The following is a 14,466-nucleotide window of genomic DNA, read 5'->3' as shown; positions in this document are numbered from 1 at the left end:
CAGGCGGGCTTGACCTGAGAGTCAGGCAGTGTGCGGACACAGAGCTCCCTCCTCCCGCTCTTAACTGGAAAAGGCTGTGTGGCATACTGCAACAGCGGACATGACTGCGAGCAGGAAGAGGAGGCATGCTTGTTTACCCAGCATCCTCTCACCCATCAGCCCTGCTCTCTCTCTCTCACACACTCTCACACACACACACACACACACAATGAGCGGATTGTCTCGGCACGTCACATCAACAGAGCCCTCATTGTGCTGCAGAGAGAAACCGCTCCATTCAAAAATATCCAGCCCCGGCATGCGGGATCGTGTTGCGGCCTGCGCCTTCACGCCCCAGAGAAGCCACCTGCAGCGTTTCCGCAGCGAGTGACTCACCCTGCCTCCGCCCGCAGGCCCAGCGTTAGACATCACCGTTAACCCTTCCTGCACGCCGAGCCAGGACCTGCTGCTTCCTGGCCAGGACTCCTGCTGACCTCTGCTAGCAACTGAATTAATAACCTGCTTCAGGCTCTTACACACACTGTCCCCGCCAGGCCCTGTAAGAGCGCAGAATTCAAGTGACTTCGGTCAACACTTTTGTTGCCTGAAAGATACATGGGAGTAGAGCACTAATACAGTCGTTAACCTGGTGCTGGTTGGGCTGTGCTAACATTTTATTATATGTTAAGAAAGAAAGTAAACTGTGGGCATAAACACAGTAAATGTGTAATTCACTGACAACAGCACTTGTATTACAAGTTTACAAAGAACCATTTGCAACACCTAAGCTGGAAGCCATACAGAAGCCTGGCTGGAACTCTTATCAGTTTAATTAAGGGCGGCTCTAAATTGTTTGTCCGGTGGGTACAAGAGTTATAATGGCTTTCTACCTCATTTATTTCACAACGGATCAAGCTGCTCGGCAATGCAGATACAGCCCAGGAGAACCAGTCTCGACTGCACCACACCGCCAGCAGGCGCAAGGAGTACTGGTGCCACAGGAGCACACGAGTCTAAACAGGCTTGGAGGTTTGGAAAAGAGACACGGCCCAGGGCAGTACTGCTGGTTACACCTCCAGGCATGCAAGAAAAAAATCAGTCACCACAGCAGCCCATTTCCTTTTACAAACACGCTTGCATACTCCAATCTTTTAAAGGCGCGAACGACCAACAGTGTTCGAAAATGTGCCACAGCGCAAGCGGAAACTGAAAATGCAGTGCATTGACACCTTACACAAAGAGTAGCAGGGGTGGGGCACACACCGCCCAGTCACATTGCTGTAGCTGGTTCCCCTGGGTCGGTCAAGCGGGTGGGCGAGATTCACAGGCCAATAAGCTACTAGAAACCAAACACCCACCAGGCGCTGAGGGGGTGCCATTCACCAAAACTCCAGTGTTTTTTGCAACTGACAGGAAACCCAGGGAACAGCCAGGCCACCGGGCCTTAAACAGTTAAAGCTGACAAGAACAACTGTAAACCAGTGTCTCCGCACTGGGACAATAGCCCCCTTTCATCTGAACCAGGTGCTTGGAATTGAGATGGAGGTTCTGAATGTGTAATTCAGAACTGTGAATTGTCTGAGAATGTCCCTGCGCTCCCTGCCTGACTCAGCACTCCTCTGCGCTGGCCTCAGCATCTGATCTCAGGAGGGAGATCAAACGAGAGGTGGGATGAGGGCCAAACCGCCGTTTCCTCTCTGGCTGTCGTGTCTGGACAGGGAAAAAAAAACCCTCCAAGCATTACAGACTCGGCAACAAAGTAAAACACCAAATCCCCCAAAAAACAGGCTCTGAGGGCAGGTCGCTGGAAAGTGTGCTGCATTGCTGGTCCTGAAACCAGGCACCACCGCAGGAGCAAAGCAGGAAGTGCCGCACTGCAGCCTGTCCAACCCGCACCGCCGCTGTGGCTGAAGACAGCACACCTGCAGGGGGCGCTATAGGGTTCGACACACCAGCCTGCAAGCTTCACGCTTGAGTAAGGGAGGACACTGCCCACCTAGACCGCAATAACAAAATTGAAAAACACTCCACTGCAGCACAGTAAGAAAAACTGACTATACCTCTTTAGTAACTGTGGTACCAAATCCACAGTGGTTATTATTCTTTAATCATTCTTTTTCAAAGGAGAGCTGGAACGATAAGAATGCTGTAACTGTTTTGCACTAACCACGCACCCATCTGAAACACACCCAGCCGAGATCTGGTAAGGCTGCAGAAGAAAAGCACCTACTTTTGGGACTTTCTCACATCACACTGCCTCGTTTCGAGCAGAGTTCTGTTTTGGACACCATGCAACTGGCGCAGTGTTAGAACCTTGGAAAGAGCTCAGGGAAATGACACAGGCATGAGTACTGGTCTGAGGCAACTGTCACATACAGACACACTAATCTCATCAAGCTAGAACAAAGGTGACTACCACAGTTAGTACTGAAACAAGGAAAAGGAATCAGAACTGGAAACTAAAAGGCAATTAAACTGGAAAGTAAAAGGGAATTAATTCACGAGTAAGAACAGGAGACAGTCTTTCACACAAAGAGTTGGGTAGTCTGGAAAAGGGTTCCATGACAAACAATGACGGACAATCAAGATGGGTCGAGTCCTTACCAGTTCTTTTTCATAATAATTGTCATTATTTATTCAGCAAAAAAAAATCACAGTTACTGCTTAAGTTGTACACAGTGAAGTCAACTCCAGGGCCTGAGAATCTCTCGTGCAGCAGTGTTGTAGCACTGTCCCAGCGCACTGCTAGAACCTGGGGCTGAAGTCTCATGCCGCAGCGCCTAAAAATCTGAGGTGACATTGTGCATTAAGGACCCTAGCAACCTAAATAAACTCAGCACTGCATGTCCCAAGAAACCCCTTGCATGGACAATAAGGTAATTGATTGGGGGAAGAGGCTGGGGGTAATTATTCGGAATGAATCTGGCATAAATCACTAGATTTTAATTGTAAATGACACTTTTTGTAGTGACACCAGTGAGCCCCCTATCTCCCCACTACATGAAAGTGGGGGAATCCTTTTCTCCTGTGTGACCCCAGGTCGGTGTCAACTTGCCCCCGGAGGAGGGGTGTGTGTGCTCACCTCCACTGACTCAACGCAGAGCTGCAGATGAAGTCCCATCAGTGAACCAGCACGTTAAAAAATGACAGTAAAAAAATAACACCAAAGAATGTAGATAAATGAACTCTCGGGTTGACAGTTTTAGACTCTGATGTCAGGTATCTCATTTCAAACTTCCATACTTCTGAGTTTCCCAAGGCTCAGTTTTCCGTAGATTTATGCTTTCCTGCAGACTGGGAACCAGTCAGCAGATCAGCTGCTCGATGCGTCTCCGAGTCCTCCGTTCTGCGGAAGACGGCCATGTAGTTTTTCCCACCATTTCGCTGGACCTTCTTCCCCTCCTCTGTACAGGTAGCCAGGCGATCAATGATGACGTCATCAACCTGCAACAACAAAAACAGTCTGAGAGCCAAAAAACACCCTGGCCCAGAGAAGGCAAGGGTCCCAGGGTCAAGGATCAGAAGCTAGGTTTGGCCATGTTTGACTACTCTTTGTGTAACAAACTTTGTATGCTCTCAGACAGTAACAAACTTTGCATGCTCTCAGACTATCATCTCAAAAGCAACATCTCAGTACACACGGCTGTTTGACCCTCCACCACAGAGACAGGGATAGCAGTGAAACTCCCAATGCACGGCAGTCTGATCCTGTCCAGATCTTCACTAGTGGCCGGGCTCTTCTATGAGGCTTATGGAGTGAAGACTAACATTACTTAACTTGCACCTCGGTGTAGATTTCAGGACAGGAACATATTCCACACCAGCCGGGCTGCCAGCAGCTGGTTTAAGCAGGAGTGACAGAGCCTGAACACGGAGCAGCTGCTGTGTGAGGGGACTACGGCTGCGATCCCGGCGGGGTGACAGGAAGGAGACCTCCACACTCTTCTTTCTGCCCCCACCCGGTCAACAGGGACCCCCAGAAACTCTTACATGACTGTTCAGCACTAGGCGCCGCAGAGACACAGTGCAAGCCTCCGCGACCAGCCGAGAGCACTCCCCCTCCTCACCCCCACTCCAGGACTGTCAGAGCACTCCCCCTCCTCACCCCCACTCCAGGACTGTCAGAGCACTCCCCCTCCTCACCCCCACTCCAGGACTGTCAGAGCACTCCCCCTCCTCACCCCCACTCCAGGACTGTCAGAGCACTCCCCCTCCTCACCCCCACTCCAGGACTGTCAGAGCACTCCCCCTCCTCACCCCCACTCCAGGACTGTCAGAGCACTCCCCCTCCTCACCCCCACTCCAGGACTGTGGGCGCACTCCCCCTCCTCACCCCCACTCCAGGACTGTCAGAGCACTCCCCCTCCTCACCCCCACTCCAGGACTGTCAGAGCACTCCCCCTCCTCACCCCCACTCCAGGACTGTCAGAGCACTCCCCCTCCTCACCCCCACTCCAGGACTGTCAGAGCACTCCCCCTCCTCACCCCCACTCCAGGACTGTGGGCGCACTCCCCCTCCTCACCCCCACTCCAGGACTGTGGGCGCACTCCCCCTCCTCACCCCCACTCCAGGACTGTCAGAGCACTCCCCCTCCTCACCCTCACTCCAGGACTGTCAGAGCACTCCCCCTCCTCACCCCCACTCCAGGACTGTCAGAGCACTCCCCCTCCTCACCCCCACTCCAGGACTGTCAGAGCACTCCCCCTCCTCACCCCCACTCCAGGACTGTGGGCGCACTCCCCCTCCTCACCCCCACTCCAGGACTGTCAGAGCACTCCCCCTCCTCACCCCCACTCCAGGACTGTCAGAGCACTCCCCCTCCTCACCCCCACTCCAGGACTGTCAGAGCACTCCCCCTCCTCACCCCCACTCCAGGACTGTCAGAGCACTCCCCCTCCTCACCCCCACTCCAGGACTGTCAGAGCACTCCCCCTCCTCACCCCCACTCCAGGACTGTCAGAGCACTCCCCCTCCTCACCCCCACTCCAGGACTGTGGGCGCACTCCCCCTCCTCACCCCCACTCCAGGACTGTCAGAGCACTCCCCCTCCTCACCCCCACTCCAGGACTGTCAGAGCACTCCCCCCCCTCACCCCCACTCCAGGACTGTGGGCGCACTCCCCCTCCTCACCCCCACTCCAGGACTGTGGGCGCACTCCCCCTCCTCACCCCCACTCCAGGACTGTGGGCGCACTCCCCCTCCTCACCCCCACTCCAGGACTGTGGGCGCACTCCCCCTCCTCACCCCCACTCCAGGACTGTCAGAGCACTCCCCCTCCTCACCCCCACTCCAGGACTGTCAGAGCACTCCCCCTCCTCACCCCCACTCCAGGACTGTCAGAGCACTCCCCCTCCTCACCCCCACTCCAGGACTGTCAGAGCACTCCCCCTCCTCACCCCCACTCCAGGACTGTGGGCGCACTCCCCCTCCTCACCCCCACTCCAGGACTGTCAGAGCACTCCCCCTCCTCACCCCCACTCCAGGACTGTCAGAGCACTCCCCCTCCTCACCCCCACTCCAGGACTGTCAGAGCACTCCCCCTCCTCACCCCCACTCCAGGACTGTCAGAGCACTCCCCGTCCTCACCCCCACTCCAGGACTGTGGGCGCACTCCCCCTCCTCACCCCCACTCCAGGACTGTCAGAGCACTCCCCCTCCTCACCCCCACTCCAGGACTGTCAGAGCACTCCCCCTCCTCACCCTCACTCCAGGACTGTCAGAGCACTCCCCCCCCTCTCCCCCACTCCAGGACTGTCAGAGCACTCCCCCTCCTCACCCCCACTCCAGGACTGTCAGAGCACTCCCCCTCCTCACCCCCACTCCAGGACTGTCAGAGCACTCCCCCTCCTCACCCCCACTCCAGGACTGTGGGCGCACTCCCCCTCCTCACCCCCACTCCAGGACTGTCAGAGCACTCCCCCTCCTCACCCCCACTCCAGGACTGTCAGAGCACTCCCCCTCCTCACCCCCACTCCAGGACTGTGGGCGCACTCCCCCTCCTCACCCCCACTCCAGGACTGTGGGCGCACTCCCCCTCCTCACCCCCACTCCAGGACTGTCAGAGCACTCCCCCTCCTCACCCCCACTCCAGGACTGTCAGAGCACTCCCCCTCCTCACCCCCACTCCAGGACTGTCAGAGCACTCCCCCTCCTCACCCCCACTCCAGGACTGTGGGCGCACTCCCCGTCCTCACCCCCACTCCAGGACTGTCAGAGCACCCCCCCTCCTCACCCCCACTCCAGGACTGTCAGAGCACTCCCCCTCCTCACCCCCACTCCAGGACTGTCAGAGCACTCCCCCTCCTCACCCCCACTCCAGGACTGTCAGAGCACTCCCCCTCCTCACCCCCACTCCAGGACTGTCAGAGCACTCCCCCTCCTCACCCCCACTCCAGGACTGTCAGAGCACTCCCCCTCCTCACCCCCACTCCAGGACTGTCAGAGCACTCCCCCTCCTCACCCCCACTCCAGGACTGTGGGCGCACTCCCCCTCCTCACCCTCACTCCAGGACTGTCAGAGCACTCCCCCTCCTCACCCCCACTCCAGGACTGTCAGAGCACTCCCCCTCCTCACCCCCACTCCAGGACTGTGGGCGCACTCCCCCTCCTCACCCTCACTCCAGGACTGTCAGAGCACTCCCCCTCCTCACCCCCACTCCAGGACTGTCAGAGCACTCCCCCTCCTCACCCTCACTCCAGGACTGTCAGAGCACTCCCCGTCCTCACCCCCACTCCAGGACTGTGGGCGCACTCCCCCTCCTCACCCTCACTCCAGGACTGTCAGAGCACTCCCCCTCCTCACCCCCACTCCAGGACTGTCAGAGCACTCCCCCTCCTCACCCCCACTCCAGGACTGTGGGCGCACTCCCCCTCCTCACCCCCACTCCAGGACTGTCAGAGCACTCCCCCTCCTCACCCCCACTCCAGGACTGTCAGAGCACTCCCCCTCCTCACCCCCACTCCAGGACTGTGGGCGCACTCCCCCTCCTCACCCCCACTCCAGGACTGTGGGCGCACTCCCCCTCCTCACCCCCACTCCAGGACTGTCAGAGCACTCCCCCTCCTCACCCCCACTCCAGGACTGTCAGAGCACTCCCCCTCCTCACCCCCACTCCAGGACTGTGGGCGCACTCCCCCTCCTCACCCCCACTCCAGGACTGTGGGCGCACTCCCCCTCCTCACCCCCACTCCAGGACTGTCAGAGCACTCCCCCTCCTCACCCCCACTCCAGGACTGTCAGAGCACTCCCCCTCCTCACCCCCACTCCAGGACTGTCAGAGCACTCCCCCTCCTCACCCCCACTCCAGGACTGTCAGAGCACTCCCCCTCCTCACCCCCACTCCAGGACTGTCAGAGCACTCCCCCTCCTCACCCCCACTCCAGGACTGTCAGAGCACTCCCCCTCCTCACCCCCCACTCCAGGACTGTGGGCGCACTCCCCCTCCTCACCCCCACTCCAGGACTGTCAGAGCACTCCCCCTCCTCACCCCCACTCCAGGACTGTCAGAGCACTCCCCCTCCTCACCCCCACTCCAGGACTGTCAGAGCACTCCCCCTCCTCACCCCCACTCCAGGACTGTCAGAGCACTCCCCCTCCTCACCCCCCACTCCAGGACTGTGGGCGCACTCCCCCTCCTCACCCCCACTCCAGGACTGTCAGAGCACTCCCCCTCCTCACCCCCACTCCAGGACTGTCAGAGCACTCCCCCTCCTCACCCCCACTCCAGGACTGTCAGAGCACTCCCCCTCCTCACCCCCACTCTAAGCGTGTGGGCGCACTCCCCCTCCTCACCCCCACTCTAAGCCTGTGGGCGCACTCACCAGCTCCTCTGGGGTGACACGCTCGAACAGCGGGTGCTCCGTGAAGTGCTTCACCATCCAAAGGTGCACATCCTCCACGTCTGTGATCGTATACACCAGGCCCTGCAGACCACAACAGTACAGCATGTATCATCTATGAATTTTTTTCATTACTCTGCTCTCTTCCCCACTGAGAGCTGGTGTGTGGTGAGAGTACTGGCGCACTATGGCTGCCGTCGCATCATCCAGGTGGGGCTGCACACTGGTGGTGGTGGAGGGGATCCCCATTACCTGTAAAGCGCTTTGAGTGGAGTGTCCAGAAAAGCGCTAATAAGTGTAAGCAATTGTTATTAATATTATTATTACTGAAAGGCCCAGCAGGAGGTGCTCTTCTCAGTCTAGGACTGGAGGGGGGAGTGGATGACGTGCAGGTTATCAGATGTGTCCATCACACAAAGTTCCTGCACGGCCAGCCCTTCGACTCCAACTAGATGTACCGAGAATTATTTCAGTCACATAAGAGATGGCGCCGTCAGGTGGTCTGAGACTCATTCTCCAGCCTCTGACTGCGCGTGGTGCTTAATGCAAAAGACCAAAGCACAGCAGCAAATAAAGTTTCGTAAATCCAACTTGATTTATTTTCTACGGTAGGCAGAAATCAAGTACACAAACACAGCACTGGAAATTCACCCAGCCTGTATCTGTAAATCAGACAGCTCCACTGGGCACCGTGCGGAGAGACTGGAATACAGTGGGCACAATGGCACTCCACACTGTGTGAACTTCTATCATCTCACAGCCATTCTGAGGCATTACGTCATTTGCTGGTAGTTACAGTGGATCATGTTGGAAGCCAAATTAATAATTAAAATAATGTCATCATTTCATTCCATCAGATAAAAGTAAAACCTTGGCACCAATTTTGTTGGAAGCAGCAGAAAGAGACGCTTTCAGGTTCATTTCTGGCTAGCAGTGTAATTCCTTTTGGCGCTAGATCAAAGGATAAATCCAGCTGGCTTCCCGGGGCGGCTGTAGGAGCTCTCCTCAATCCAGCCAGGGCTGCCGGCCTGAGCTCGACAGCACCATGACCGCAGTTTGTGTTGCTAGCCTTGAAAGTCCCCATCGCTGCACATTCCCACTCCTCACCCCCACTCGAGGTGTTCTGGCGCACTCCCCTTCCTCACCCCTGCTCTCAGTGTGACAGGGCCCTCCTCCTCCTCACCCCCACTCGAAGAATCACTCCCCCTCCTCACCCCTGCTCTCAGTGTGACAGGGCCCTCCTCCTCCTCACCCCCACTCGAAGAATCACTCCCCTTCCTCACCCCTGCTCTCAGTACCAACAGGGCCCTCCTCCTCCTCCTCACCCCCACTCGAAGAATCACTCCCCTTCCTCACCCCTGCTCTCAGTGTGACAGGGCCCTCCTCCTCCTCCTCACCCCCACTCGAAGAATCATTCCCCTTCCTCACCCCTGCTCTCAGTGTGACAGGGCCCTCCTCCTCCTCACCCCCACTCGAAGAATCACTCCCCTTCCTCACCCCTGCTCTCAGTACCAACAGGGCCCTCCTCCTCCTCCTCACCCCCACTCGAAGAATCACTCCCCTTCCTCACCCCTGCTCTCAGTACCAACAGGGCCCTCCTCCTCCTCACCCCCACTCGATGAATCATTCCCCTTCCTCACCCCTGCTCTCAGTGTGACAGGGCCCTCCTCCTCCTCACCCCCACTCGAAGAATCACTCCCCCTCCTCACCCCTGCTCTCAGTGTGACAGGGCCCTCCTCCTCCTCACCCCCACTCGAAGAATCACTCCCCTTCCTCACCCCTGCTCTCAGTGTGACAGGGCCCTCCTCCTCCTCCTCACCCCCACTCGAAGAATCACTCCCCTTCCTCACCCCTGCTCTCAGTACCAACAGGGCCCTCCTCCTCCTCACCCCCACTCGAAGAATCATTCCCCTTCCTCACCCCTGCTCTCAGTGTGACAGGGCCCTCCTCCTCCTCCTCACCCCCACTCGAAGAATCATTCCCCTTCCTCACCCCTGCTCTCAGTGTGACAGGGCCCTCCTCCTCCTCACCCCCACTCGAAGAATCATTCCCCCTCCTCACCCCTGCTCTCAGTGTGACAGGGCCCTCCTCCTCCTCCTCACCCCCACTCGAAGAATCATTCCCCTTCCTCACCCCTGCTCTCAGTGTGACAGGGCCCTCCTCCTCCTCACCCCCACTCGAAGAATCATTCCCCCTCCTCACCCCTGCTCTCAGTACCAACAGGGCCCTCCTCCTCCTCACCCCCACTCGAAGAATCACTCCCCTTCCTCACCCCTGCTCTCAGTGTGACAGGGCCCTCCTCCTCCTCACCCCCACTCGAAGAATCACTCCCCCTCCTCACCCCTGCTCTCAGTGTGACAGGGCCCTCCTCCTCCTCACCCCCACTCGAAGAATCACTCCCCCTCCTCACCCCTGCTCTCAGTGTGTAGGCGTACTCTGCCAGCAGTGTGGGACTGATGATTCTCCACTTGTGTTTCGTCTTCTTGAAGTGGGGGTCCGGGAACAGGAAGAACATCTTGCTGAGCTGCGTGAGATGGAGAGGCAGGAGGGTTATTCTCCAGCGCAGGCCAGCGACTACAACTAAACAGAGCTGGTGCCTCAGCTTGAAGAGGCTGGCAGACCAGTTACTACTACTGACAGGCAGGTAAGGAACAAAGAGGAGGCTGACAGGCCCATAGGGTGAGCCCTGCTGACCTGGCCTTTGGTGAAGAAGTTCGGCAGATATTTCATGGCGTTGCTGCGGAGACAGGCAATGTTCTGGTACTGGCCCGGATGGGCAGCCCGCAGGCTTTGGATCCGGTCCCGCACATAATCTGACACCTTAACCCGGATCTCCAGCCCCAGGATCAGCTTCTGAGGGAACAGCAGAGCGAGCTCCACTGTGGACAGACAGAGAAAGATATTGATCATACAGACCCTCTGCACACAGACAGATGTTCGGCTATAGTGCTCCTTTGTGGGCACAGACACCTCTAGTCCTCCATGACTGCCTAACTGGGGTTACCGATAGCTCTCCCTTGTAGCTGACTTCTTAGCTGCCAGATTGAAAAAGGGGGAAAGAAACCGTGAGAGAGAGCTATGATGCATGACAGCACGTCCTTCTCAGCCATTTTTGCGTTCTGATGTGCGAAGGTGGCTGCAGTGTGTAACAGGTTTACACAGAGCCTGACACTGAGGACGGATGCATGGCAACAATAGCACCTTATAGGACTGAAGAGTCCTCATTTGTAGGCCTTACCCAGAAGCCCTCCGTATCCACACCCAATGTCGGCAAACTCCACCCGTGCCTCCTCTCTCCTCTTCTCTGATTGGTCCGCCTCGTCGTCATGGCGATCTGACTGGGATGGCGGGCTGAAAAAGTCTGGGTAGAGCTCAGACCAGTCCATCTTGTCTGGGCACACTGGGCTGAAAAAAAAGAGGGAGGGACAGGGAGGTGGAGAATGAGAGGAATGGGGCAAGCAGGAGGGAGAGGTAGGGGATGTTGGCTGGAGTAACTACATGATACTTGACTTATGCAAAGACACTATGTATCACACACAACGTCGCTTTTAAAAACAGTAGGAAACCCAGCAGACTGAGTTGCCCGAACTGAACATTGTTGGACCTATTTTCAAAGGGGTTTTCCAAGACCCAGACTACTACAGACTTGTAACCCTGTTGCCTCACTCCTTCTAAGATCAGGACAAAACTGGCAACAGTAAGGTATGATGAATGGATATGTTACACCATGGCTGAGAATGTATTTGCAGCTGTGGTTTGAGATTCACTGAAGGATGCTGATACTGTGGCTCACTCACTCAGTTCTGCCAAAAATGCTGGGTAGTGCTGGCCTAGATACGAACTCCCAAGTTATTCAGCACATGGTTCCAGAATAATTTACAAATCTGTAGACTGTGTTGTCCTTGTCCCTGTTTTTCTCCTTCAACATTAACAATCCCACTCTCGAGCTCTTACATCTCCCACTATGCTGAAGACAACATCTTATACTCAGCTGCACCTATTTAATTATCAGAAACTGAAGATCTGCAGCTTTGTTACTGCAAACTTCCGCCAGTGGTGTCTAAAATAAAGCTTTAACTTTACGTGGTTCAAAAAAGAACCAACGCACCCTATCAATTTACTTATCAGGATTTTTGCTTAATGTAAGTTCAGGTTATAGAATAGAGATATAAAGGCTTCAAGCTGGATATTGCATTTACTATCAAAACCCATAAAAAATCACAAGCTATTGCGAGTATTCTTGTTCGCACGTTCCTCCAGGCACACGCCAGCTCAGAAGTCCGGACTTGACATCTTGAACTATAGACCCTCTTACACCATTCTGAACGTTTTCAGTTGTGGTTAAACCGGTTCTGCCCAACACTTGCACTTAATAACACAGATCCGTCCTTTTATTGACATTGTATCGCTCTTTTTTCCCTTTCACCTCAGAGATTCATCTGTGCTACTATGGTGCAGCCTGTTGGCCAGGTAATTAATTCTCATTTTCATTTGTTCTAAAAAGTCTTTTAAAGTAAAGGGTTGTGCAGAGGATTGGTAGTGGTATTCATTCACAGCACTGGAACAGAAAAAAGTGAACGTGCTACTCCAGACACACACAGACAACCTAACAGTACTCACTAATCGAACGTGTGGTCGGCCATTGGATTAGAGTGCGCTCTCTGCCTATAATAGCGCTTCTGCGGCAGTGACGATGCCATCTTGCGATTGAACAATCTAGAAACGTTTGAATGAACACAAAACAGTAGTAGAAACTAGTACAGTTTACACCGCTCCGCGGTACTATTCTAAATCTGCTGTTCCACGCTGTACGAGTTTACTTGAGCTGCTCGTCGCAAATATTCGACGTCATCAACCTCCGCCACCCAGCTGTGGCGAAACCTGAGGCATGGACTTGAAAATGTACAAGTCAAATTGTCTTGCTACAGCGTGACAATATAGCGGTGATGTAGTTGTATTCCTGATTTTGTGTGTGTGATTACTATTTTTTTTAATACGAGAAGGCTAATTTAATGCGGGAAAGACTGAATGAGAAAATCTCTCAAATCACGCGATTAAAGCGAGGTTTATTAACCCTGGATCCAACAGCTCAACTATCGGCATCAGTGAGATGTCAGACCAGTTGTTCAGGCAGCAGCCTGCTCTGTCAGGGTCCGTCTATGCGATTTATACATTTAGATTTGAAAAATTAATGAAGTTCTACAGAACCAGTAAACGTGTTAATCTGGTGCTCTTGGTTATCATGCTGAGTCAGTTCTTAAAATACAATCAATTTATTAGCCATATACAATTTCTTTCATTTAGGAATTCATATTTTCACATACCCCAACTTGCTTTCCATGAGACACACAGACGGGGAGAGAAGCTTGGGGTCAGAGTGCAGGGTCAGTCAGTGTACAGCACCCCTGGAGCAGCTGGGGTTAAGGGCTTTGCTCAAGAGCCCAATGGAGTAGGATTCCTCTGCCGGCAACCTTCCAGCCACAGGCACAGATCCTTACCCACAGAGCCACTGCTCCACCCTTCTTGAAGGTCTAGGTGAGTCTGAAGTGAGTTTAGAGCTCTAGTCCGTCATTTCCCAGATTTTCTCAGCTTTCCCTCAGGAATACTGGCAGCACAATCCCACTTTCAGCCAGAGTCCTGGGCTCAGGGACAGGGTGAGAAGGAAAGAAGAGGGCAGCCTCTTCCCTCTCACAGCCTCATACAGTGTGTCCTGGGTTGACTGTCCCATCCAAAGACACCACTGACTGTTATACAGGTTCTGGTTTAATTTAAGCAAAGTCTATTTTTATATGAATGACAGATTATTCCAATAAATTACCTGTTACTGCCAGTTTCTCTGTTTCTACCTACTAGACTCTGTTTCTACTTGCAACAGTAATCAGATCATCATCTAAAGCAATGCTTTTAATTGGTCCCAGAGCACCACTGGCTGAGTCAGACCATGTTGCCCTTTGGAATGACTGTTTCAAGTGAGAACAGGTTGAGACGGAGGCTTGATCCCTTCAGCCAGGGTGTCCGCCTGGTACCTGGGTGGGACGGCTCTGTCTAGTCTGGATTCTGGGATCGGACAGGCCAGGTGAGGGCTGGGGGCTTGCTTAACCCAGAAGCAGACTCCCGGGACGCGTCGAGGAAATAGCTGGGCCAGATGTCCCCTCGGGTTTGTCCCGTCCTCATGGTGGCGGGTCAGCAATGGGTTAAGAGGGGAGCAGCCTGCGGGTCAGGCGCTCCCTGTGTTCTCCGCGCTCTGGAATCGGAGAGAGGGGTGGCGCCGGCCGCAGGTGGGGAGTTATTTTTAGCAGGCAGATGTCAGCCCAGCTGCTATTTGTGGCCCAAAGTCTAAAGTGTGTTGACACTGGGCTCGGCTGCGCTGTGGGACAGGGGGGTCATGTGTGCTCAGAGCTGGCGCTCAAGGCCGAGACCCTCCCTGCGTGCCTGCGCCCCTCAGTACGCCGTGTAACCTGTAACGGGACCTTCTGTGTCGGACCGTGGGAACAAGAAGCACGTCTCAATATAAAGCCTGTTCAAGTCAACACCATCAACTCTGACTGAGCGCCAGGTGGGACAGACCAGACACCTCTCACTATTCATTTCACTGCCAGTGTGGCGTGTGGAGTATTGTCGCTATGCACAATTGGTTCCTAGGCTTC

General features: G+C 55.0%; 1 protein-coding gene across 1 annotated transcript; it reads right to left on the bottom strand.

Annotated features, from left to right (window-relative positions):
• Positions 1-2,586: 2,586 nt before the first annotated feature.
• mettl1 (methyltransferase 1, tRNA methylguanosine) lies at positions 2,587-12,681 on the bottom strand. The gene is made up of 6 exons (XM_088635669.1): positions 12,440-12,681; positions 11,058-11,224; positions 10,514-10,698; positions 10,230-10,343; positions 7,802-7,903; positions 2,587-3,423 (listed from the first exon to the last, which is right to left on the bottom strand). The coding sequence occupies exons 1-6, from the start codon at positions 12,517-12,519 to the stop codon at positions 3,241-3,243; spliced, it is 831 nt and encodes a 276-aa protein (XP_088491795.1). The 5' UTR covers positions 12,520-12,681; the 3' UTR covers positions 2,587-3,240.
• Positions 12,682-14,466: the final 1,785 nt, after the last annotated feature.

Source organism: Lepisosteus platostomus, chromosome 1 (assembly GCF_059453375.1).
Source record: "Lepisosteus platostomus isolate fLepPlt1 chromosome 1, fLepPlt1.hap1, whole genome shotgun sequence".
Lineage (NCBI taxonomy): Eukaryota > Metazoa > Chordata > Actinopteri > Semionotiformes > Lepisosteidae > Lepisosteus > Lepisosteus platostomus.
The sequence above is the reverse complement of the archived record's forward strand: the minus strand, read 5'-3'. Positions and strand labels throughout refer to the sequence as shown.